The 27012-nt window shown below is 39.7% G+C and overlaps 1 protein-coding gene across 6 annotated transcripts in view; it reads left to right on the top strand.

Moving 5' to 3' along the window:
* LOC121192946 (piezo-type mechanosensitive ion channel component 2) overlaps positions 1 to 27012 on the top strand; it is a 66076-nt gene that overhangs the window by 23979 nt on the left and 15085 nt on the right. For all 6 annotated transcript variants that reach the window (XM_041054983.1, XM_041054982.1, XM_041054981.1 and 3 more), the window contains exons 8-31: positions 2990 to 3164; positions 5955 to 6065; positions 6821 to 6856; positions 7711 to 7828; positions 8498 to 8679; positions 9444 to 9674; positions 10191 to 10311; positions 10494 to 10690; positions 11248 to 11393; positions 12150 to 12314; positions 15288 to 15574; positions 17273 to 17433; positions 18849 to 19025; positions 19167 to 19295; positions 19648 to 19848; positions 19945 to 20149; positions 20516 to 20617; positions 20925 to 21090; positions 23080 to 23323; positions 23555 to 23672; positions 24110 to 24260; positions 24910 to 24999; positions 25667 to 25785; positions 26067 to 26135. In XM_041054983.1, coding sequence (XP_040910917.1) covers positions 2990 to 3164; positions 5955 to 6065; positions 6821 to 6856; positions 7711 to 7828; positions 8498 to 8679; positions 9444 to 9674; positions 10191 to 10311; positions 10494 to 10690; positions 11248 to 11393; positions 12150 to 12314; positions 15288 to 15574; positions 17273 to 17433; positions 18849 to 19025; positions 19167 to 19295; positions 19648 to 19848; positions 19945 to 20149; positions 20516 to 20617; positions 20925 to 21090; positions 23080 to 23323; positions 23555 to 23672; positions 24110 to 24260; positions 24910 to 24999; positions 25667 to 25785; positions 26067 to 26135 — 3701 coding nt within the window. The remainder of the gene's footprint in view (positions 1 to 2989; positions 3165 to 5954; positions 6066 to 6820; positions 6857 to 7710; positions 7829 to 8497; positions 8680 to 9443; positions 9675 to 10190; positions 10312 to 10493; positions 10691 to 11247; positions 11394 to 12149; positions 12315 to 15287; positions 15575 to 17272; positions 17434 to 18848; positions 19026 to 19166; positions 19296 to 19647; positions 19849 to 19944; positions 20150 to 20515; positions 20618 to 20924; positions 21091 to 23079; positions 23324 to 23554; positions 23673 to 24109; positions 24261 to 24909; positions 25000 to 25666; positions 25786 to 26066; positions 26136 to 27012) is intronic.

Below are 27012 nucleotides of genomic sequence, written 5' to 3'. Positions count from 1 at the left end.
AAGCAGAGCTTTTAGGCTTTTCACTACAACCAGTGTTGTTTTATTATGCATGAGAAAGGAGACAATCAGTTGTCTGTGGCTGCAGCGGTGAAACTCTGCGGTTGGAGTAAAGCCACATTGCTGCACATCTTGCCAACATACGTTAGTCACTCTTGTAATGAATGCATGAATGCAGGTCTGACTGCCCAGGTCACTAAGCTCATTGTGTTTGACTGACAACCTGGAATGCCAAGAATGCTGTTTATTTACTAATACAGAAAAATACACATCAAGGCTACCACCCTGTTTGAGTAAAAAAAATAATTTTCTGCTACTGAAGGGGTATTTAGCCATATGAGATTTTATAGAGGTCTAATTATTTAAAATGATAAATACCCATAAAAGTATTTTTTTAACTGAAATTTACCATGAAAGTGAGACTGCACGACACCAGTGTAAAAATCAAGTGACCAAGGCTTTACAATACTCCGAATATGATGATATTTTGACAGTTTTTAATCTGCATTTGGCTCTAAATCTGTGTCAAAATACATAGCATAAGTAGATGAACAGTTACTGTAATGTAGTTAGCAGAACAGCATCTATCTTAATTACAAAAAAACCCCAAATTGAGGTACTGAACTCAGAAGCCAAACATATACAACAAGACAAAGAAAACCCTTGAATAGAAAATAAAACTCTCTCAAAACCACACTGCCATTAAATAGTTTCAGCAATTTGCAGCATCTCAGGTGCATCAAGGAAACCTGTGACAATGATGTTCTGTTTTTTTTTAACCTTACTAGTAGCACTGTAGCTGTTGTCTCAGTGCCCTTGGTGTTGCAGAGTTTTATTGATCTCATGGTTTCTCATTTGAAAGCTGTGCTGCTGCGTGTCAGGACCAAGGCAATTTACAGCTATGTATAGCTGAAGCTACCTTGGACAAACCTTGTGTCCTCCGGTCCATCTCCTGCCTCAGATAAGGTGTGATTACAGTGTTGCATTGACAGGTTTCTCTTTAGAAAACAAACTCAGTAGAATGAAAGGACTCCTCTAACACCATCAGCACTGGCAGGAATATGGTGCATGCTGTAATGACCATACTGTAGGAGTAACATTGAAGTGGGACCAAAGATAAAGACCAAAATGCTATTACTTTTACCGCTTCAGGGCTCTAAATAGTTAAAGTTAGTAAAACAGAGGATACTTTCACCCTTTTGGGGCTCTAAAACTAGAAAACATAAATGTTACCAAAATAAAGTTAAATTTTGACCAAAGATGACTTTTTAATACTAACTCGTTTTTCATCTTAATGGTTTCCGACTGTGAGTTGACATCTCGTTTTGGAAAGAAGCTCATCATTTGTGTATTTTAAGGCCTAAATTTGGTAAGTTAACCACAGCTCTGATTCTTATTTGATAGCTCTTCACACGAACAGTCCAACTATTTCATCATCTACCAACTCCTCGTGCGATCGTGTCGACTTTCCACAGAGCTGAGGTATTTCTGTCTGCCGCTGCATGAAAACTGAGGCCCAATGTGATGATAAAAGGGACACGTCCTCTTCTGCTCTGGCCTGTTTCCTCTCTGCACACCAGAGAGGGAGGGAAACTCTTACGGCTGTAAATATCTATAATATGCGTATTGGACAATAGGCCACCTCAGTGCCTGCCCTAATTGTGCTTGTTGACAGTGCCTTGGCCTTGCTGTTGGGCCGGTGCTGAGTGAGACTGTTGAGAGGCCTGGCTTCCACTCTGCTTCCTGTCTCCCCCGCCTTACAATGGAAGTCCCCAATCATGTGACCACCGGGCCTTCCCCAGCTGTAAGAAGAAACCATTCAGGAAGTGTGGTGGGGTCAGAGGGGGGTGTTCACTCATCCACATGGCATAAAAGAAAAGACTCGGGAGGCTTCTAAATCTCTGTGGTTGTCACTGGAATACGTCAGCGCGGTTCCTGTTGAATGGATGACCTTTGTTGTGCTCAGAGGAAAAGCACTGAATGAAATGACATCCTCTGTGATACAAACACATTTTTAGTGTCAGTGCATTTTCCAGGTTACAAGGAGTTTTGATTGTCTTGTACAGCATATCCTTTAGCATTATCAGTGGTTTATTTAAGTACTGGGTGGCTGCTGGTCTTGAAAATCTTAAAAAGGTTTGAATTCAGTTTCCTCAAACAAAAAAATAAATTAATAAATGAATATAAATAAAAATTAAAAGTACTTAGAAGCTCTTAAAAAGCCTTAAATGTTTTCTCTTGCCTGCTATAATGTTGTATTTCACAGTTCAGTGAAGCTGAAGTCCATTTTTCTTATTTTTCCTTAAAAAAAAAAAAAAAAAAAGACTTAAATGATTATTCAGTTATTTAGTTATCATTGGGTTGGTTTCCAGGGAAGAGACAGAGTGAAAGTGGGGGTAAATGGGGCTTCAACAACAAATCTTTGCCCTTAAGTCCCACCAGGAGGTTAATCTAGCTGTGGCAGCTCCTACAAGCTTTTTTAACGTTTACATCACCTCGTCCACCCTGGCTTTGTCTCTAGAATCAATAATTAGTTTCAAAGATGAAGAACCCATGGAGGCCTGCTCTGAATTGAAAGTAATGAATTGAACAATACGCTTATCTCAGTGAGAACAGTCGAATCAACTGATTGATGACTTTTAGCCGGTTCACAAAAGATTTAAGGATTCATGGTTTTTTGCTTCCTGTCACTTTCTCTCTCCCATCTGTTTTTCTCAACAATTTAAGAAGTTAAACTGTAAACCTGCCTTCAGCAAAGAGTTTAAGTTCTGTTTTTTGTAAGGTATAAAGTCTAAAGCAATGTGTTTAGTTAGAATAATGAGTACAACAGAGAGAGACAGAGTGTGGCTGCAGTGAATGATTAATTTCATTGTCAGTTATTCTGCCAATTATTTACCTGAAAAAAGTCAGGCTAATTCATACCTCAAGCTCCTGTTTACCCCAGCACAAGTATTGCTCCTGTCCTCATACACCTGTCTGCGTGTCTCCGCAGCCTGTTTGGCATCTCCCCCATTGTTCAGACCAATTGCTCCTACACATGGAAGCTCATCGTTCACCCGGAGCGCAAGTGGTACCACTTTGTGAATCCCATCATGCTGCTGATTCTCTACTACACTCTGGCCACGCTCATCCGCCTCTGGCTGCAGGAACCCATCGAGCAGCTGATGGTGAGGACCGCACACTGAAATGCACTGAAAACACACAAGTGTCGAGTAGTGTATGTCAGTAATTTGAACCTTACAGATTCATTATATTAGATCAGTTTGACTGAAAAGCAATCACATAATTGTACATGTGAAGGACTCAAAAAGCCCTGAGTTCAGTTCACTCAGAAGAAAAAGGACTAAGAATGGATTTAAAAATCTTAAAAGTAATTTACAGATGTCTTAATAAGTTTATTAATGTCAGTTATAAAATGTTTTTGTATGTGATTACAGATTATAGGCAATATACAGCAAGCCTTCATGTAATTTGTATATAATTGGCCATAACTAACCAGTGGGGATGATCAGGGTGAAACTACCACGGTCCTTAAATATTCCATCTATTTTGTCCATCTTGCAATTTATAAATCATTTCTCAATCGTAGTAGACGAGTCAGTCTTTCCGTCCTATTGAATCCCTGGGAATTCTGGGAGATGTAGGATACAATTAAATGAGACCTAGTCAGAAAAAGAAAAGACAACGAAAGGCAAAAGTGTGTAGCAAGAAAGAAGATTAAAACACCTGATCAGAAAACTGCAGCTGAGAAGTATTACACATAATTGAATAATATCAGCATTAAAGCATCTGAGGGTGATTTTTCTCTCTAACTGCGGAGAATGAACCTAGATGAACCTTATCCAACGCAATGCCCTGCCTTTCCCCTCATAAACAGCATGTGTTGAAACTACGATTACTTTTGCTGTTAAACTTGAATGAACTCCTGCTTTGAGAAGCCTCGGCTTTTGACCAGTTGCACTTTAGCTGAAATCAGCACGCAACACTTCCATAACACTCCACAGTAAATTCCAGACAGTGAACTGAAATAGATTCAGATTGAATTAAATGGGCAGCCAGGTGGCCTCGTGATCACAGAAACTGCAATGATGGAAGATTCCAGGGCGATCGATCGCTGGCTGCATCTGTCCGCTGTACGTAGCTCAGGTGATATCTGAGAAACTGCTTGTCTAGTCTGACAACGCATGAAGGGAGGCTGCACTTTGGCTCTACTTTCCAGCGTTACGGTGCTGCCTGCTGCCTAAATTTAACTTTTACATAATAACTAAGAAACCACCAATCCCGATTTGATTAATTATGAAGCAATGATGCATTATTGCATGAATGATTACATTTCATCTACACCACACTGGTGTAGAGTGTCATATTTATTATAGGGCCTGTTATTTACCGAGGGTCAGTTACTGTAAAGCCAAGCCATACAAGAAAGTTTTATTGACAGGTGCTGTAAGCTGTAATTAAAAGTCTTAAAATTTTAAACTCTGAATGATCAGAACTGCAGTGCCACTTGATTTTGATCGAACGTAATGGGTCAGTTCCCGTTTCTATTTTTTTTATGTTGTGTGGACCAGTAATTAAATTCCGCTCACCTCAAAAATCTCTGGGACAAATTTAACAAAACCTGGTCAAATAAAACCAAATCTATCTGCATGACTTAATACCAAAATGAGGAAAATGTTTTTTGTGTTTGGGCGAACTGACCCTTTAAAAGACCGATCTCTCTTCTACAAATTCTTTGATACAAACTACTGCAGTTCTCAGTGAAATGAAAAGCAATGTGGACTTAAATGTCAAGAAGACTGAATTCAACCTGTCCTCCTTCACTTTAGACCTCGAGGCTCAGCTCCTCTGTCCTGTAATGGAATTATAGATTAGTGTTTTTATAGAGGGGTCAATACTTCCCTGTAAACCTGCGGGGCTGTATGCATTATTGATCTCTCCACAGAAGGGTGTGTGTGTGTGTGTTTTTACCTACTCTTACACTTTAGGAGACGCTAATAATAAAACATGATTACAACATAAATCAGCGGCTGACAGATTTGTTCGATAGTGGAGATGCCAGATTATGATGGACCTCATCTTCGCCAAAAACGACAAGAAAAATCTACCATGCCTCAATTAATTTAACGCTTCATTTGTCGTTCACTGTCTGTATTTATTCAGCAGTAGTCTGCCAATGCCGTAAAAGCTGAATTATTCAGTCAGATTTTAATACAAGTATCCTTGAGGAATCTGTATGTGATTTCAGACTGAAAACAATGAAATGCAAAAACTAACAGCATCAGCGTAACCTGGGGTTTATGTTGGTTTTATTATTGTGTTGAATCCACAGATGTGTAATTATCTTTTTTTCTCCAAGAAAAACTTATATAGCACCATAGCCAGTACTGCAGACACAACCAGAACCAAACTAAGAACCAGAAATGAAAACTGGAATTCTTGAAGCATCACTACTGCATGAACACGTAAATCTATTATATTTATCTGTTATTATTTTACAGTTTAACCTGTTTCTGTAATTCTTTAAATTGAGTTATGTTTTATTTGTTTTATTTAGTATTTTTCTGCCTTGTTTGAAGATAGTAACACGTATATTCCCGAAACACAGGAAACTGCACTGAGAACAATAGAAAGTCTTTAAGGATGAAGAGATTGCAAGTACAACACTTTCTGTGCAGTTTTTTTCTTTAGTTTTTTGGTATTTGAGTCACCTGGACACTGCTAAAATGATTCTCTGTTGTGAATAAAATACAGAAAATAAGAAATGCCGATAATCTACAGTAAAACTACATAATTTCTAAAAGGTTTATTTAAAAAGTCACCCTACTCCTCCTGAGATACTGCACTCCTACACTTTAAAGCAATGTTTAACTTAATAGAAGCTGATTAAAGAGTTTCACAGTGACCAGAGTGTGTCAGATATACATCGCCCAGACTGTCTATCTATGTTTTTTCAGGACGACAAAGACAGCGATATGTGTGAGGAGGAGGAGGATCTGGCCGGAAACAAAGCCAACAGGAAGAGGCATCTGTGGTGGGAATCACGCCAGTGCACTGACGAGAAAAACGTATGTGAGGGTTAATACAAACGACTAACAAGTGTGGATTACTGACCAGGTCATGAAATAATTGTCTTTTGGGGTAGCACACCAGTAGAATACGGATCCCATTGTGAAAAACACGAATGCTTTGCTTAAGAAGGACATGGGTAAAAACCTTGAAAATCCTAACAGCCTTGAAAATATCTTGAAGATCTGTTTAGAATATTTTTCCTCAGCTTCTGGAGTGTTTAACTTCTTTGAGCAAGCTTGGCTGCTAAAAACCCAAATAACACATTTCCTTGTTGCATGCTTATGAATGATAAGTGATGTTGCCCTCTAACAACTTGATTCAGTTGAGCTATTAAACAATAATGGAGCTGAATGGGAAAATGCTGCAGTATTTTAGTGCAGGAATAATTAAAAATGACAGGAAACTGACTCTTTGTTAAACTGTAAACTGTTTTCACAAGCCTACATATTGTTTTACCCAAGCTTTCACCTTCGTAATAGACTCATCCCTGGGAAGATTTCAGCTGGAAATGCACTCGCATGTACTGACCTTGTTCCCATATTAAGGTTCGTAGTCTGTCTCCACCGGCCACCTCCTGAGGTTTAAAAGCTTTTAGGGTGTGCAGACACAGATGAGTGATGGGCTCGATTTACAGAGTAGTGCTGCCCGGCTTTGTTCCTGCTTATCAGCGACTATAAAGTACAAGGAGGCCTTTGGCTTCAGCAGCTCATCGATAACACACCTTGTCTTGTATGCTCTTTTCTCCATCTAGCTCCTCTCCACCCAGGATGGCATCAGTACAACTGAGGTGGGGGCTGCTCTGGATGTGTCTTAAATCTGTGCATCTTACCCCAATTCACCCCTCAGCCCTGCTGCAAGAAAAGGAACCACTGCAAAGTGCTTTTCACACCGCACCCTCATAGACCAGGGTTATCCTTATCCTGTATTTAAGAGTTGAATTAAGTTCCCCATTGTTTCAGTTACCCAAGAGCTATATTAATAATAGATCTCCAGTTAACACCACAGCATTTGAGGTTAATCCTGCTCCAACTGAGCTAACCCTGGTGTCAAACTGCCTTTATCTGCTCAATCGCTCAGGATTCTGAGCTGGAAAAATGTTTGATGGCAGGTAGATTTAAAAAAAAAAAAAATAAGTTGCTTGTTTTTAATCATTTCAATTTCTCTTCTGTATAAACATATAAACCCACAGGAAACATATCTGGTGAAAACTGATAAATATAATTATATAAAATATAATGTGTACTGAATGCAAAATTGAAACTTGAAAAAATGTGAACCTACACTTTAAGTCTGTTGCTTATATTTCCTATATTTTCAAAAGCTCAGAAAGCTAGAGAAAATATCAGTTTTTTGCTTTAGATTTTTATTTTATGAAATCCTTATCATCGTAAGGTTATAAGGCAGCTTCAGTCAAAGTTTGAAAAGTAGAAAAAATCCCTCTAACACCCTACAAAGACAAAGGGTAGTAACAAAAAGAAAAACATTTTCTGGTTGAAAAGCAGAACATCCAGTTGGTAAATCATACAGAATTAGTTACTCCTGTTTGCCTTTGTGGGGCCGAATGCTTTACTGTTGCCCTTAACAAATCATTTCCACTGCTGTAGAAATTTTATTTGTAATTTTTAATGATCATCTCTACAGGCTGTGCCCACCTCAAACGGGACATCCTTTGACTTCGTCACAACCGAGAATGGACCAGTCTGTCGTGACTTGTACTCCACCCCGCAGTATAAAATGGACCAGCCCAGTGACGGTACAGGTGAGCTGTTTACCTTTGTCTCCTTTCTAAATTTCCTTGGATATTGGGAACAAGTCCTTCTCTCTCCAAAGACTTGTCTTCGAACATTATAATTATTTTCATGTTTTTGTTTAATTTAAAAATTTGTCGTTCTTTGTGGGTTGAGACAAACTTTAAGTTTAAAGTAAATTAAAACAGTAAACAGTGCATAAAATAAGTAAATTACCTCCATGTTCACCAGTTGCCGCAACATGTTGCCTACATGTTAAATCATCTATACTATTAATCCAATAGAATAATATATTTAATATATAATGTGCTCTTAATCTCTTCTGTGGCCCTGGATTAGCTTTGTAAAGTTTGAACAAATGACTCAAGGGACATCTTGTTTTGGGCTACATCTTTTTAACACAAAGTCTGTGTTTCAAGCTGGGTGTGTGGAGTTTGAAAAATGTGAGAATTTTCCAAGCAGGGAGGGATTTTTCTTTCATATACTATGGGCTAAAAGTCAGGATACCCAAGCCTCTGCTGCATCAGTTTCTACCATTATTTATATAAAACTGAATTCTGACAGTTGGCCCCAAACTTTATGGAAGTGCAATACAAAATCACAGGAGTGCCTAACTTCACTCTGCAGACAAGAGCACTGTGACTATTTCAGCAACGAGTTGTGTTTCTGTGTCCAACCAGAGAAGAAGGACGAGTGTGTGTATGAAGTGTGTTTGCCCCCGGAGGATTCGGTGTTGGACAGTGGAGAGGAGAAGTCTGAGGGAGGCGAGGATGGGATGAAGAAAAGAGGAGTCGGTGCCATGGTCAAAGTCTTCCACTTCATCATGAAACAGAGCTACATCTGTGCTCTCATTGCCATGATGGTGAGTAATGCAGCCCACAGTTGGTGTAACAGGAGCTACAGAAACAAATTAAAAAATGACTCCAGTGTTAGTGTGACTGAAGTTCACAAGAAAATTTCCCAAAACAGATGCTGCTTCTTAAAACTATAACGATGAAGATGTGACTGCTGTTTTCCAGCTTTTGGTTTGTGTTTATAGTTTAATCTGATGTGAAATAAAAGCAGCATTATAACCAGAAAGTAACAAGTTCAAACCCACAGACCTGCTGGAAAAAGTTCTGGTGTGGTTAGTAAATGCCAAACACTCCTGCTTCCTTGATCAACTTTGATTAAGATGCCCTTGAGCAAGGCACTGTACCCGTCTCTGCTCCAATGGAACTGCTGGCTGACCATCAGGAGGGATCTGTGGTTGCACTGGGCAGCTTCTGTGACTGAGTGCATGGCAGGATATTACTCAAAAAGAGCATCTGTTCTCAGTTTAAAAATTCCTGGATGAATCATAGTTATTTTTAAAAAGTAACAGTTACTTAGTTTGACTTTATGATAATACAGACTGTATTTTTTTAAATGTCTCTTTCTTTTCATGCAGTTTAGAAATACAATAATACCTGTTGTAATGTTTTGTTTTGCTGTTTTAAAATGTACTGATTGCAATGCAGTCTTCATGCTCCTATGTTGACGAGAGATGTCCATAAATCTGTTTAAAAAAAAGAAACTTTGGAAGAAGAGAAGGAAAAGAATAAAGCCTCCCTTCGTAAAAAATGTTATGTGATTTGTTGTCTTCAGGTGTGGAGCATCACCTACGTCAGCTGGCTGACGTTTGTCTTCCTCATGTGGTCTTGCATTCTGTGGATGGTGAGGGACCGGAGGCGTTACGCCATGGTGTCTTCTCCCTTCATGGTGGCCTACGGCAACCTGCTGATAGTTCTGCAGTACATTTGGAGTTTTGAGAGCCTCCTTCCAGTCCCAGGGTTCTTTGTCAAGAAGAACAACCCTTTCCACTCACTTTCATCCAAGGTTTGGGAGCTAACGGCCAAAGAATTTACTTTATTTCTATTATAAATCCATGCCATCTTTAAAACTGGGCTTTAGATTGAGTTACAACCTGTGATACGAAAACACGAATGAGGTTTAGTATGTGCAGTGATTTCTGTTGGAACAGATGTACTCTGTATGCAGCTGATTTATTTTTTAAACTAAACATTTGACAAAATGATTCTGTATCAAACTGTGTCTCTAAATAAGAGAGACCAGTCATGCAATGTACTTCTAAAGGAGAAGGTCAGGTTTGTAATATTTTGACATATTTTGGAATCGCTCAATGTCTGTCATGTTGGCAGCTACCTTATATGCACTGGTCTTTTAAGTTTAGAAACTAAATTTTCATTTAACTGTATATACATATGTCTTCTCATGTTGTTTTGACGACTTGTGCTCTCAGCAAGTCAGAGCAAATACAAATGAACTGTTAGTTCATCCTTTCTTTTCTTGCTGGTCATCTGTTTGGCTAAACATTCTATTTATTGGGTGTAGATCCTGTGTCTGGTGAGCTTCTGGCTGCTGCTGAGACAGATGCTTACAGAGAAATGGGAGAAACAAAAAGAAGACAGTGCTGGTCTCTCAGACATTCACGTGGAAAGTGAGGAGAAGAAGGGTAAGCCCTGGACTTATTTTATTTAGTTTGTAGTAGAAATTCTATATGATATTTCTAACAGTATAAGTAACTTTGGAAATTGCCACCAGCTGCTGGCACCACCCGTCCTGTGAGAGAATGTATAAAATAATTGATCAATCGCCTGTTAGTGCAGTTTTCTGATTCGCTGCTGTGTTTTATAGAAGAAGAGGAGAACTCTGAGGAGCAAGCGGAGCAGGACACCATGCATGTTCTGGGCAACATGGTCATGGCTGTGCTGGTCAAATACTGGATCTACATCTGTGGGGGGATGTTCTTCTTCGTCAGCTTCGAGGGAACCATCGTCATGTACAAGATCATCTACATGATGATGTTCCTCTCCTGTGTGGCACTCTACCAGGTACCAGAACACACTGGTGTCACGAACATCAGTGTGTTCATACATTAAATATATGTGAGCATATACACAGACACTTACATTGTTTTTATGTCTGCTCTGTTGTGTCAAATCTATACACAATCAAATAAATTTCTGTTTAATTTGCACAAATAACCAGACAAAAAAAAGTGTGACTTTTTTTGCCTATAGAGCTCTTTGAAACTAAATTAAGTGTATTCATTAAAGTATTGTCACCATTTAAAATGAGGCTGTTTTCTAAGTGTTATGGTCAAAGTTTATTCCAAATTCAACGTATGGGTGGGACGCTGTTGAGTTTCCAAATTCAATTTCCTAAAAACAGAAGGTGCTGACAATTTTAGTAGTGTCATAAAGTTTGTGTACAGCAGGCTCATAATCCACATTGTGTTCTTGACTGTTTTATTACCCCAGCAACAGTAAAACAGAGCAGTCCCCCTAAATCCAGATGTCCTCTGGCCACTGTGTTTAATTTAATGTATTATAGTTTTTAACATCAAATAACTCACAACAGCTGTAAAGCTATCATTTTTTTAATCCAGGTGCACTACGACTGGTGGCGAAGGATCCTGAAGTACTTCTGGATGTCGGTAGTGATGTACACCATGGTGGTCCTCACCGTGGTCTACACCTACCAGTTTGACGGCTCGATAAAATTCTGGTCCTTCTTTGGCTTAAACGAAAACAGGTGAGCTCCACTGAGCGGCTGCAGGTCTGAGAAGCAGGTCACTCACTCACCTGCTGGTCTCTGGATTTGAAGCTTTCCAACAACTTAGACACTGATTGTATCACTGTAAACACTGCCTACATCATAGGCATACTGGTATTTAAGAGAATGGAAAAGTGTGTGTTGATGAAAATTCAGGTAGTTTGAACTACTGGCGGTTGCTCCAACACACAGTTTGTAGATAATGTTTCAAGCCTCCTTAATGTAAATGCCACATTTGGCTTGACAAAGAGCTTTTTAATACTATTTTTACTGTGTAGAAAAGGTTTCAACACATACAGACACATTTAAAAAGATTGCATGAATATGTAAATAGCTTTGGTTGTTAAAAAAAAAAGGAAAGTTGTTTTCAAGGACTTAGTATCAGGTGACATGTATTTAACATTATTAAAATTTCTTCCTGTCATAGGTCACAAAGGGTGAATTATTTTATTTGTCTTATACAGTATATACCGCCACACAAAGCATTGTTGAAGGGATTCACTGTTTGAGTGATTCCATGTAACAATAATGATAATACGCAAATCTTTATTGTGCGTCAGCAGCGATCAAATAAAAGCTTTTGATTCCCTTTTAAACTTTAACATCTTCTTTTCAGTCAGACTGTTGTAAACATTTACATCTGAGAGCTTCCTCACTCACAGGCATTACAAGGAGACTAAAACCTCAAGTCTCATTTTCTGTTTTTGTTTTTTCTAAATATTTGCGTCTGTGCAGGTTGAAGGACCTGGGCCTGCAGAAGTTTGGTGTGACCGAGCTGTTCACCAGAATTTTCATTCCTACTTTCTTCCTGCTGTTGTGTATTCTCCATTTGCACTACTTCCACGACCGCTTTCTCCAGCTCACCAACCTCCAGGCCAAAGATGACAGCACTATCTACAGGTGAGACAGACCCGCTTTGTTTTCTTAGAACTCTGTTATTGAAAAATTGACTTCTTTGTTCCTTTGTGTTTGTATTAACCTGCCTCATTAGAAACTGGTGAAAGGAAGCCAATAATTTATTGTAGCTGCAGTTGCAAGATTTGTCTTTGGTGTTAAAAAAAAACCTGTCAAATGGGGACTTGAACTTCTGGGAAAACATTGCGTCTTCCATCTTCTACCTTGTGCTTTCTTCAAGTCATAGCAACAGTCAGCACTGAACTGAAGTCATTATCAGGATATTTTCAGATAAATATATTTCACAATAAATGAATGTAAAATCACATATAATATGATAAAATTGACGTTAAGTGCAATGAACTGTGTTCTACTGTTAAGCAACATGTCAGAAAAGCTCATTAACTAATTTTGTTAGTTGCTGATAACCATGATTTTGAACATTTCAAACTTTGTAGAACAATAACATATGATCACGTTATCACAGTCAGCTCCAGCTTCTGCTTTTTTATTGAGCATCAGGCAGATTATTCAGCGTCCAGATGGTTAGGAGAGTCTTTGATACCTTCAGAACAGCAGTAAGTTCTGTTAAAAATCTGTTTTCAACAATCTAAAAGAGGAAATCACTCGTTTGTATGAGTCTCTCATCATCTGCAACACAACAAAAAGTCAGAAGCCGCAGTAAACTTTCAGGAGAAGAGCTGTTTTTGCAATCAGAATGCAATAATACTTGAGAGGCACAAGCTGGGTATAACATGATTCCACTCACGGATGATAAACACTAATACTGAATTATTGCCCAAGAATGCCCATTACTCAGGAACAGTAAGTGACAGTGTACACATGTTAAACCCAGCAGACCTTAGCTGAGCGTGAGATAGAAACATCCATCCACTTCATCACACACTGTGCTGCATAATCACACTTACACGCCCTGTTAAACCATTATAACCACTGTTCTCATCATGCATCTGTCACTGTGTGCGTTGTCGTGCCACTCGTTGTTATAACATTCACACGTTTGCAGTCTGCGGCGTGGCGTGTCTGACTTTATTGTCTTGTTGTTGTGGATTTTCCATTGTTTTGCTCCTGCTTGCTCAGCTCGTCTCTGCTCTGCTTCTCTATGTGACCTGCTCCCATCTCTCCTCTGCCGCCATTTTCTCACAGCCAAGCTAAAGTCAGTGAGCGTGTCTATCTGATCATGAATAGGTGGGTATTTGCTCGCTTTCTGTGGCACCCATCAACATCCCAGTTCACCCTGGAGTCTGAACTTCCTTGTCCTACATCCTCTCCCGCACACTGATGTTTACCCTTTACCCCTTTGCCAGAGATGGTACATTGATGATATTCTGGAATATTTTAATTCCTGTACTTCACACATTTCAGTGACATGAATGATGTTCTTTTTCAGGTTTTGTATTGCATTATTTTGCTTGTAACCTTCTCTTCTTGCAATCTCTGTTAAATTTCTGAATCTCTAACCCCCACCCCTCCTCCAAATCCAGCCCAGCCCTTTCCTCAGTGAAACCCTTCTACTTCTCTCCAGTATTTTCACAAACTTTCACAACAACCTTTGTGACAGACATCTTTCATGTGACAGCATGTTTGAATCTGCAAAAACTGTTCTACCTTTTGAGTATTTTGCCAATGATCCACACCCTGTCTGTGCACTGAACCCCCAAAATATCCCCCCTCCTGAAAAACTGTGTCTTCCCTAAGCCACATGAGTGTTTTTGGCCAGTTTCCATACATTTTAATGTGGATATTTTTAAAGAATTTGTCAGTTGCTGCCTGCTTGTGTCGGTTTCTCTCCTCACTGTTCATCTTGACTTCTGTGTAACTTTATTGTTCTGAGCAGCATCAAGCAAAAAATTCCCACTCAACAGAGCAAGTAAGTGTGACCACTGGATAATGAAATGCCTGCCTTGATGTGCAGCCGGTTCATGCAAACCAAATCTGACCTTTGACCTTGCTCCATTGCCTGAGAAAAATTTAAAGGGTTATTGCCTCCCTTCAGCTATTACCATTTATCAGCTGCAAGAAAAAAAACGCTCAGACACAAAAAAAAAAAACAGATTGATTTAAAGAATGCAGAAACGCAGAAGGAATGTGCACTGCTTTTCGATTGAAATGCCTGATGAAACGCTGCTCTATTTGCATCGGAGCCTTTATAGAATCACCTGGACCGTTTGAATGAGTGTGTGTTGTATTTATATACTTATGAGGACAGAGTGAGTGTTAGAAATATCCTACCTGCCTGGATTTCTTTAAATCCCTCTGCTGTGGTTAGGATTTAGGTTCAAACTGAAGACGCTAGGGTTATTTTTATATGGTATCATTCATATCATATCAGAGTTATTGTAATTACCCTTTCCAACTTGTGTGCTATTGTGAAAAAGTCATAATTACAACTAGTAAACTTTTTTTTTTTTTTTTTAAATATATTTGACCTGGTTCTTAATAATGCAGAAATGCCAACCAAACAAACGTGGATGCCTCTTGTCAGGCAGATGATGGAAATCACCTAATGTTCTGCCTAAACTAATACCATGCTTCATAAATTGAACAAGTCTGTTGCAAATTATTAGTAAAAGAAGGTAAAGTAAAACAATATTTATTGCCACAAATTGAGCGTTTAATAGCTAATGTGCAATCCATATGTGTTACTTCCTGGTGGGGATTGAATGTTTTATTGGTGTCTGTAAGCTGACAAGAAGTGCTTAAAGTGCTAAAAGAAAAAATGGAAGTTTGAACATCTCCATTTCCAGGACTGAGCAAACAGTGAGAGTTAACTCCTGATGTGATCAAAAGCTTCAAAATGGAAACTGCCCCTGAAAAAACAACAAAATTAAGAATTAAGCAAATTAAAATAATCCAATAATCCTCTGAAAGTCCTCACAAGTACAGAAATACAGTTGTGTGTCTCAGTCTGCATGCATGTATCTTTGTGTCATGTGTAATACGTCCTCACGTCTTCAGACTGGTGCATCAGGATGGCAGTTTGGCAGACCTTACCATGCTCAGCGTCAGCTCGGTGGATGCAGCGCTGCCCAGAGAGGAGGAGGACCTGCAGGAGAAGCAGGGGCAACAAGGAGAGTGGGGCACAGCGACGGAGAAGAAGCAGGCTCTGGTGGTGGTGATGGATGACACTGAGACGACTGGCGAGAAGCCCAGGAGCTTCTCCGACCCGCGGCTGTCCAGCACAGAAGAGAGCCACCACTGCAGTGCGGGGAGCGAGCCAGAGCCGAGCACCGAGCAGAGCTCAGGTACTGAGCAATAAAACACTGACGGTGCAGTGAAACATTTTAGGGCTTCAAAAAGTAGTTATCTTCATTATTAATTAATCTGTTGACTACTTTATTGATTTATCTATTGATCATTTTAGTCAATAAAATGTCAGAAAATAGTGAAAAATGCTTATCACAGTATCTCAGAGGCTGTGGTTCAAAACCCAAAGGTAATGACACAAATAGTCAATAAGTTACCAAAATATTTTGTTGATTAACTGCCTGCAATCCAATTAATTGATTCATCATTTGTCAGAGGTGTGAATTTGGCAAAAAAGAGTACGAGACACCTCGGTAACTGCTGCTGTTCTGTCAGCCGGTCAAACTATCTGAGTTTAAACACTTCAGCGTCTCATGTGACCTTTTGCTCAGGCTGTTCTCCTCCAAAGTATACCTAATCTTCCTACACTGCTGGCCATGTTTACCCCTCTCACTGTGTTTACAGCTGAAATTCACATGTGCTGTTGTGTAAGGACAGAGCGCTTTCAGCCACGTGTAGAGAAATGTTCTCTCCGATTTCCCTCAGCCTGTAGCCCTTCACTCTGCTCAGAAGACATACAGAGCTCTCTTAAGGAAGCTCGGTCTGCTGCTCAAGTATCTGCTGGCCTGCACTCTCCTCAGCCAGACATTAATCATCTCAAGCAAAGTTGTAAAAATCTGTTGTATTGCAGAATTTTGGGTTCAGTGAGATTTATCTCCAGTTTTCTGTTCTGACAGCGCGTAGCTCAGGCGCTCACTTTCATCCATTACACCTTCCTGCTAACACCAACCGAAACTGCACCATTAGCATATTTACACAGACAGTCACACTGGTCTTAAATTAAGATGTTGTTTATATACACAGAAAATAAAATAGGTGATAAAACACAACCCTGCAGGACCTCTCAGTTTATAATGAGCTGCAGGCTACACGAGCTATATGTTCTCAGAGTTTCTTATCCAAACAATGAGGCCTCTATTAAAACCTGAGATAATATGCCTTTTGCAAAAACGTATGCCCACCACCAAACTGTGGCTGGCGTTTTTATATCCTTTGTGAGAATATAAAACCAAATATTAGGTCGTCATTCTCAGGTAATTAAAGCAACAGTTTGGAATTTGCTTGTTAATACAGATTTTAGGTATGTTTCCATCCATCTTCATCTTGTGAATATGGGAAAAAAATTACATGAACAAACCTTTAACAGCTTCAGACATGAAGGTACATATAAAAGCCAAACATGTAAAGCAAAACATGGCTTTTACATTGAGTTGGGTTAAATGATTTTTTAAGTGATCATTTCTTCCCTGATTTGCATGTTCACTGGTTGGATTTCATTTCCATGTACATACCTTTTATAAACTGTAGGTGAATATCGGGCTGCGACTAAGGATAATATTCCTTATAGATAAATCCACAGATTCATTTGTTGAATTGAATTTAATAACAGGTATTTCTTGACAATAAGAAACATAAAGAATACCTACAGACAATCGTGTTATCAGTCTGTTCAGTCTGTGAGTTGGTGAATTGGAAGACACATAAGCAAAATGCCAGGAGTTGGATAATAGTGTTTAAACAGAGGACATACTGCTGTAATTGCGAGGTGAAACCTGGAAACACTTTCCATTTGCACCTCTTCAGTCTTGCTGTTTTTCCGTTTAAAGTGTATCTGGTTTTCATCTCTCCTTCTTCAGATCTGAAGAATAAGTGGCACCTGGTGGTCGACCGTCTGACGGTGCTCCTCCTCAAGTTCCTGGAGTATTTCCACAAACTGCAGCTGTTCATCTGGTGGTTGCTGGAGATCCACATCATCAAGATTGTGTCCTGCTACATTGTGTTCGTCTGTCTCGAAGAGGTACGAAAATGTGGGATTCCTAAAAAAAAAAAAAAGAAATGTGACTGAACTCACTCATTCATATTTGACTTTGGCTCTACCATCAGCCCATCATCACAGGTGCTAACGTGTAAGGCTCCCAGATGTTCGTAAAGTTCATTTTCTTGTCCTTGAAATGTGAGTTTACATTCAAAATAATAAAATAAATCTTATCCATGAATTGTGTAGATGCAGCAAGAGGGGGCCATTCGAAAGACAAGTTTCTCATCTCTCTGAGTTTCTGTAATGAGGATAAATGGGGGAAAAAGTCAAGAGGTTGTATGTGTTGTTAAATCCACTTTGGGCAAACCAGAAACAAAAAAATCCAGGTGCAGGTTTACAGTTTTTCTCACTGTGTCCAACTTACAAAAATCAATATTAATAGCTGCTTGTTTTTGTCTGCACATGCTAAAAACATATGTTTGCCAAGTAAACTAAAGCCGTTTTTTCTCTAAGATGTTCATAGTGGATTTTGAAGTCAGTCTTAAACTAAAAGTGTTGCTGGAGCTTGGCCGTTTAGGAGAGCTTTTCTTTTTCTGTGCACTACAAAGTGGAAACAAAGGTATCTGTCTGGTTCACTGTGCTACTCTGGCACAATGTAAACCAAACTTGATTTTCATGGTTTTTAGTAAACTGTGATACTCAACATGTAAAATGAATGACAGCGATATCCTGAGCCCATTTATTAGCTTGTGCATAAATGACAGTCATTACAATCTTCCATGAAAAGGAGGAGGTTATTGAAATTCTGATTTATCTACAGTTGCAGAAATCCACTGATCAAATGTTCGTGCTCAATTCTCTTGCTTAGACACTGTATAAATAAAGGTTATCTCTTGCAACACTGAGCCAGCTTGAAGCAAAGGGAAATAAACCAGGATCGTCTACTGCAGTGCAGATCCAGATAATAGTCGGGGGTTCTTTGGGTGAACTGTAATGGCTGTTGCAGTCACAGGATGGAAAGAAATGTCTTACTGTGAGTTTTCTTGCAGGGCTCTTTGAGTTTGGAACAGACTGACTGAGTGGTTTAGCCTGGATAAGCTCCTCAGACTTAGTCTGTTAGATTCTTATTAAAATTGACTGTGATTGATTTAAATGTGTGTAATGTAATTCATTTATAGTTCTTGACCTCCAGTTTTATGTGCACCTTTTTATGTTGTTGATTTGCCTCTCGTTATTCCGGACTTTTTTCACCTTCTTTCTATTTAAACAACTCCTACAACTACACTCCTGGCCTGTAGTTGTGCTTTAAAAAAAAGCTGTACAATGAAAAATTCTTATTACTTGTACTAGTAGTAGAACAATGGGAGTGTCAGTGGAAAAAGGATTTACCAGTATTAGTTCTTGGGGTTTTTTTTTTTTTTTTGTCCTCATCACCTGCATTGTCTCCTGGACAGGTGTCTTTGTTCAACTATGTGTTCCTGGCGTCCTGGGCCTTTGCACTTCCCTACAGCCAGTATCGGCCCCTTGCTTCCAGTGTTTGCACTGTGTGGACATGTGTCATCATCACATGTAAAATGTTGTACCAGCTGAAGTTCGTAGACCCCCCATCCTACTCCAAGAACTGCTCTTTGGTAAATATAATCACTAAATTTTTGTAAACTACAGTACATAGTGTTTTTAGCCTTTTTAAAAATCTTTAATCATAATTAGATTGTACATCTGCTCAAAGAGTCCTACATAAAATGTACATTTGTTCCAAACCAACAAAACAGACAATGCCAAGCAACTATACGCCGGAACAGGAAAAAGAGTTGGCGAAGTCTCTGCTTTATGTGGAACTTGTGGATCCAGCCAACTGGGTGGGCTTGATGAAGTCTGATGACCTGCTGGGCTACATCAGGGTGAGGAGTGGAAACATTCATTAGCTCAAATTGGAATTATGAACATAAAAATTAAGTTTCAAAAAAGTAAATAGGTATTGCTCTATATTTCATGTCTCATTTTCTATATCCGCTGTTTAACTGCTTTACTTGTTACTGCATCGCCCAGGGTTTGCCTTCACTCCATGTTTTTCTACTTTCTTTTGCCTGACTTAGATCTTTATGATATTCCTATTTAATGTCATCATACTCCACTGTAAAGGATTGTGTCTGTGACAAATGTTTGAATCTCCGCAACTCTCAGCGTGCATATTCAACAGGAGAAACAAATATTTTATACAGTAACACGTTCTCTCTGTCACAATCTGTGCAGAACAACCTCTTGATGTTGGCTCTCTTAGCATTCGAGGTGACCATCTACCGCCATCAGGAATACTTCAGACGGAGGAACAAGCTGTCGCCTCCCGCTGCCCGGGTTATCTTCCATGATATCACACGGCAGCACCTGGACATCGGCATCATCTGCTTCGCCAAATACTTCATCAACTACTTCTTCTACAAATTTGGACTTGAGGCAGGGGACAACTGGGAAAGAGCTCAATATATATATATTTTTTAATCTAAAAACTGAAATCACTTCATGTGTTTATTGTTCATGTGTTTCCCACAGACGTGCCTGCTGTTGGGGGTCTATGTAATCGGGCAGCGTATGGACTTCTATGCCATGCTTCATGCCTTTGCCTTGATAGCCGTCATGCATAGACGAAGGAGGAAAGCCATTGCTGAGATCTGGTCCAAGTACTGCTTCTTCCTGGCCTGCATGCTTACCTTACAGTACTTTGTCTGCATCGGGATCCCACCTGCAGCCTGTAAAGGTTGGTGCTGTCAACCAGGTCGTATTCACAATAGCCAGATAGTCACAGGAAAATGACTGACATTCAGTTATTGCAATGATTTCATGATTATTTTGTTTGATAAATGACACAGATGATAAATGGATTAGCAAAATCGCTATCAATTTTCTGTCAGTCAGCTATTTTGTCCTACCACAATTGACAACTTAACTGAAACCATGTTGTTTTAATGTGATATGCCTTGTTGCTCTAAGCTATTTGGTTCGCATTACTTGTACAGTAAAAGATATTCTACTACTGTCAGTCAAGTCCTTAACATGCTCCACAAATACACCTGACGTTTTTATGAAGTTTAAGTCTGATGATAATGGTTTGTTTTCATTTCAGACTATCCCTGGAGGCTTCCTGGCCATTTTACAGCCTCCAATGTGGTCAAGTGGCTCTATATTCCAGATTTCCTCACCAAGCCCAACCCATGGTTCCTTATCTGTAGGTTTCTTCGTTAAAATGGAGATCAGTTCGAAAAGAGATGTAAAAGTAGCCACAGGCAATGGTGGAGAAACTATTTCTAATCCTGTACTTAAGTAAAACTATGAATTATTAGCAAAATGTGCTTAAAATATCATAGCCAACTTTGTTCTGTAATATTATTTTAGTTGTCTTTAAAGGCAAAAAAACGATTGCATATTTATTACAAAGATACAATTGTGTTTGTGACCAAAACAATATGAAATCATATTGATTAATTCACTCTAAGACTTACAAAAGATATCTCTCCTCTCCTCATCTTTCCTAGGTGACTTCATTCTGCTGTTGTGTGCCTCTATGCAGAGGCAAGTGTTTGATGATGAGAACAAGGCGGCAGTTCGCCTCATAGCCGGAGACAACGTGGAGATCTGCAGAGACCTGGATGCAGCCTCCTTCAGCGTCCACAACCCCGTACCTGACTTCATCCACTGCAGGTACAACAACTTACATGTTACTCTACATTTACACTGCAGCAGGAAGTGGTGTGAACATGTCTTCTTTTTTTTAAATTCCTTTTTGGGCAATATAGATACAGTAAATGGACAATGGATCCCATGCTTATATTTCAACACTGAAATTAGATTTTACATTAGATTCACTTGAAACAGTTGTCATAGGTTTGGTGCCACAGCAGCTTGACTGAACCAGCATTAACACGGAGGAGAACAACACACAGAAATGGAGAGGAAGTGAAGGAGCCAGCTTAATTGATGCTTAATGATGTTAGATGCTTATAATAAAGTCAAAACTGAAATGTATTCAAAACAAGCAGAGCTATTAAAAACCGTTCCTATGGACATTACATACAGATTACTTCTTGGAATATAACAGTCATGGGGAATCAGATATTTACATAACTGTATGCAAGACTCTCTGTTGCCACTGTTATGGTGACTTATCGCAGCGAGCCTCAAACTCACTACAGGGATGAAAGGCTTCTGAGAAGCAGGCTGGAAATTGATGGTTGAGGGTTTGAGTCCCAGATTCCAGAGTGAGACACTTACTGTGTACCCAGGTCTCCCCAGTTGAGCTGCTCAGAGGCCAGCTCAGTAGAAAGCCGTTGTTGTGCTTGGCTGCTAACTGTGTAGAAATCTTAAGTGGAGTGGTGCTGAACAAGAACATACTCGCTCAGCAAACCCCTTATCCTAGATAAATAATGGTAACAGACAGATGACAGTAGCTCATGTCAGTAGCTTAGCGAGAGATGTTATTGAATATCCACTCTATACATAATTATGAATTTTGGCTGTGGCCCAGAATTTGAATCCAGAGCTGGATACTGACTTTGCACATTAAAAACAAGTGAACAGAGGGTTTTGAGAGGCAGGGAAATAAAGAGTGAGTTAGAAAGACAGCGAGAGCATCCTGACCTGTCCACAGTCATTGATTATGTGCTCTTCACATTCCACTGTTTTGATGCGCAAAGTGGACAAGTCTTTTATTAACGCACTCTGTGTCCATCAACAAGCCCTAGTTGAGAGAAGGAGAGCTGTGCAGCCCGTCTGTCCACGCCACAGCAGCTCTGCACTTATTCCATCGTTTCCCTCCAGGATCGAATTACGGATACGGGGTGGGGGAGAAATCCATAATCCACAAAAACACTCTGTCCGTCACTCCGCGACTCAGACGCTTTTGCCCTGTACTCTAACTCAATAAATAGCTTTTAAGTATGGAAAAGGTATTTTCTTCCCCTGATGAAGAAGGACTCTCACTCAGCTATTCCGGCCCATCAACACATCGTCCCATCCAAACCCACTTCATCAGAGCTGCTTCCTAAATAGTGCAGCTCTTGTTGTGGTCCCATGTTTTCCCCAGGTCCATCAAATTAATGCACGTTGCTTCCTATGTTTTCACTGTACACATGGCATTAATGGTCTCTCACATGATAACACCGGATCCATATACACATGTTTTTAGCATGTCAGACACACATGGGGCGTACAGTAGTGTACCTGTGTTAAGTGAGGTCAGGTTTCAGCTCTGGTTCCCATTCATTGATTAGACTTTTACCGGTGTCCTGACACTGTCGTCAAGTGATACCCTAAGTGTGATTGATGGGCAGCAACCAAACGAACTGAAATGTTGTTTTGACTTTTATCACGTGGTAAACATCCATCCTTATTAGCAGCTGGTGTCCATGTGTAAGTCAGCTCTTGAACATGAACGTCTCCCAGCTTTCCTGTCTCTGCAGTGCGCTGTCAAATAAAGCAGAGATGTTCTACAAAAACAGAAACATTAAAATTCATCCTTCACAATTGTATAAGACCTTTAGTGTTCTTGGGAGCAAAAGCTTTACAGAGTGTCTAAACTCAACGTTCACTTACTAACTTTTTCTGGTTCTTTCAACCATATTTCGTGCTCTGCAAATGCCACCAAGTGATTGTTTCCATTCACAATCAGCCTTCCTCACCTCTGTCCTTAAGGTCCTACCTCGACATGCTGAAGGTCATCATGTTCAGTTACCTGTTCTGGTTTGTCCTCACTATCATCTTCATCACGGGAACCACACGTATCAGTGTCTTCTGTATGGGATACCTGGTCGCCTGCTTTTACTTCCTGCTCTTTGGTGGAGAGCTGTTACTGAAGCCAATCAAAAAAATCCTGCACTACTGGGACTTTCTGATTGCCTACAACATCTTTGTAATCACCATGAAGAACATCTTGTCTGTGAGTAGTCCATCTCAGATTTTTCGCATTATGTCTCCATGAATGGTCACGTGTCTGAGTCACGTGAAAAAAAAGATATTTTAAACTTTATTAAATCATTGTTTTAATCAGCTTAAGGGATGCTGTATTTTTGCTTTTATTTTCATTTATTTATTTTTACTGTATTTGATATAATATGTTTTTATTCCGGGATAATTTGAAGGATTTTTTTTCCTTTTGCTGTGTCCATAGATCCTGGCTTGTGGCTACATCAATGATCTGGTCAAGAACCAGTGCTGGTTAATCCAGTTGTTCAGTTTGGCCTGCACCATTAAAGGCTATAACATCCAGGTCAAGAGTGACAATCCGGGTGAGTGAAATGTGGCCATGTTTGGGCATGACATGGTGCGATCTGCCGTTCAGCAGTAGGAGGAACATAAATTCCCATTTTGTCTACAACTACTAGTCATTCTATAGCACATTGGTGTGATTTGCAGCAGCAGATTGTGTGTCCAAGAGTATTTCTCAAGAAGTGGAAATGAAACCCACACCCTTGTTTATTTTTCATCTCTCAGGCCTATTTAGTTCTGTACGGTCTTCATCTTAATTCCTCTGGGAAACTGATTTAGAGCGAACAGAAAAAAAGCTGCCACAATGCTCAGTGAAACTTTTAGGCTTATGTATAATCAAATACAGCTAAGAGTACCTGCTATTGGTTTGGGTCCAGCTAATAATTAATTTATTGTGCTATGAAAAGTCATTAGTTTAATACTAATTTAGATGATATATGACTGTGTTTTACGTTAGATCCTGCCTGTGAGCTGCCCAGCGACGAGGCTGGGATCATCTGGGACAGTATCTGCTTTGCCTTCCTGCTGCTGCAGAGACGAGTCTTCATGAGCTACTACTTCCTCCACGTGGTGGCTGATATCAGAGCGTCACAGATTCTTGCGTCCAGGTACACTGCTGAGCTGCGCGGTGACGCTGTAACTGGGAGGGTCACAGATTTGACCCTGGGCTAGGATTGGTTTCTCCATATTCAGAGCCCCTTTAGCGATGTACTTCTACGTGGGATGTTTAGAAAAAAGTCTCTTATTAAATCCCTGTGAGGGTCACAGAGCCGATGCAGGAGAAGGGAAAGTGTGAAGTGAAACAAAGAACAAACAAACAATAGTTGTTGCATTGGATCACAGTAATTTCCAGAATGGGGCAGTAATTCATGTTATTAGTTACACCTGTGCTTTTCCTGCTATAACTCAAAAAGTCATTTGTGAAAAAAAGGTTTGTGAATATGTTTCATTTGGGAGCTATAAGGAAACAAACGTGCTCTGATGCTGCAAGGCAAAATTCAGGTGTGAAGGATTTATTCAGAAAGCAAAACAACACATGAATTAAAAGATAGACTTTTGAGAGGGAAAAAAGAGAAACTGGTATAAAAGGCAAACACATGATCAAAATCCAAAATAATGTATAAATAAAAAGGATATCTTATTCTATAGTTCACTGTCCGTAGGAGAACTTTCTTTTGTATGTAAAACCTGTGTCTCTTTTGGAGAAGAGAGTTATAGTTAGATAAAAATGTGTGTGTGTGTGTGTGTGTTTTTCAGAGGAGCAGAGCTTTTCCAAGCCACTATAGTGAAGGCTGTGAAGGCCAGACTGGAGGAGGAGCGTAAATCTGTGGAGCAGCTGAAAAGACAGTGAGACTCTAAATATTTAACTTCCTCCATGTTGTGTGAGCTGTGGTTTTGGTTTGTGGTGTAACATATGCAGCACTACGGAAAATTTTTCAAAATTTAAGTTTGATAAGTAATTGCCCAAGGCTACGGGCAATTGCTTATCCCCAGCGGGGTACTGAGTGCATTCATTGGGGACTATTTTCAGCTGTGGATTAATACACATTTAGTGCATTCTTTGTTTTAGTATTTTCATGGGATTTGACAATAGGAAAAATATCACTTTATGTTACACTAAAACACCATAAAGTACAAGCATGATTACATCTATTTCATTGTTTTGAGGATCTTTGATGAGTCTCATTAGATATAATTTAGTCATTAAGTAAACAAACATTTTTAAAGCCATTTAAAACTTGTTCAGGATTCAAAGCAACTTCTGGCTCAGCCTTTATTGCTTCCTGGAAGATGGCTCTCAGTTTATCATACTACATAAAGTCAATGTATTTCCACCACTTACAGTTACCTCAGGAGTTACTCATGAGTTCTGATAATATCCACTCACCCTCTCTAATGAGCACTCCACTGTTAGGTAACATAACATACACTAATTTCCACATGAAGCCTGGAGATGTTTACGGTGATGTTTCAGTACTTCATGTCTCCTATACCGTCTCTTTGATCTAATCAGGATGGAGCGCATTAAAGTGAGGCAGCAAAAGTTTAAGAGGGGCAAGGAGAAGATGCTAAGCTTAGCACAGGAGTCTGGAGATGGACAGACCCTCGTCCAGCCCGAGGACGATGACGATGGTATGACGAAGCCTGCCATGGCCACTTACTGTGCAGTCAGTATGAACAAAGCTTGTGCAGATTTAAAATGAAAGCTGGTTGAGCTCAGGAAAGGTGGGCGTGAGTGTATTTCATGCTAATTAATAGCAGAATGCAGCCATGTTGTGTTTTAATGTATCTTTTCATCAGTATTTGAGCTAAAAGAGCAGTTTCTTACAGTAGAAATATGGCCTGATGTTTATAGAGAAAAAAAAAAAGATTTTCTTATGAAATGTTGCACTGATGTATTTGTGAAATTTTAGGAGCACATCCAACGAAAGCCAAGACCAAAAAAAAGCAGTGGTGGAGGCCGTGGGTTGACCATGCTTCCAGTAGGTTGACCGCCCCAACCCTCTTATTTTCTCTTCCTCCACTCTGATTGGCCCTTGTGTCCTTGACCAGAACGCTGAGGATTCCCATACTGCCCCTGGGCTCTGAGGGCACCAACATACTGTAGCTTTTCTCCATCCAGACTGTAGTCCTTTTCTGTCTCTATTTAAGGGCCCTTGATAACTGGATCTCTCATGTTACTTTAAACCGTGTGTGTGTGTGGAGAGGCACTTCAGTTTTAAGATGATCTATAGAACCATGTCAGAATTGGTGCAGAGCAGGGTTTCCTTAAATAGGCACGATGAGATGATGAAGAAAGAGAAAATGACTAACAGCTGGAGGTTTGTACTTGATGTTGTTTAAAACACGAACTTCAGCATTGGTCTCCCCTAAAGAGCCCACAGTAGGGAATCGCTATGTTGTAAAACATTTTCACGCAAAGACATGAAGTCGACTCGCCTTTATTCTCAGTACTAGAATAAAGGATGAAGGGTTTGTTCATTCTTTGCCTGTAGACATGATCACCAAACAGGTCTTACCCAGGACAAAATAAAACAACAGGAGCAATCAGAACAGTGTTCGCATATACAAAATGACGACCTGTACACCCAAAAAAATAGCAGCACCTCTCTGAGTCATTACAGTGGTTGCCTGTTTGGTTTGAACTCATGTCTCATATCGTCCTCCATCCCCACGTGACATTTTCAAATTATTTCTCCATTTTTATCTCTTTGTCATTTGATGTTTCGTCTCCATTTCCCAGCATCCTCCCTCACCTCCCACCCACTGTGGTTCTGTTCAAGGACATAAGTCAGCCTTGTCTATCCCAATGCTTCTTAACACTTAAACTCTGTAGACTGGAGTCACTCGCTCTGTCAA

The sequence above is a fragment of the Toxotes jaculatrix genome, chromosome 14, assembly GCF_017976425.1.
Source record: "Toxotes jaculatrix isolate fToxJac2 chromosome 14, fToxJac2.pri, whole genome shotgun sequence".
NCBI classification, from domain to species: Eukaryota; Metazoa; Chordata; class Actinopteri; family Toxotidae; genus Toxotes; species Toxotes jaculatrix.
The sequence above is the reverse complement of the archived record's forward strand: the minus strand, read 5'-3'. Positions and strand labels throughout refer to the sequence as shown.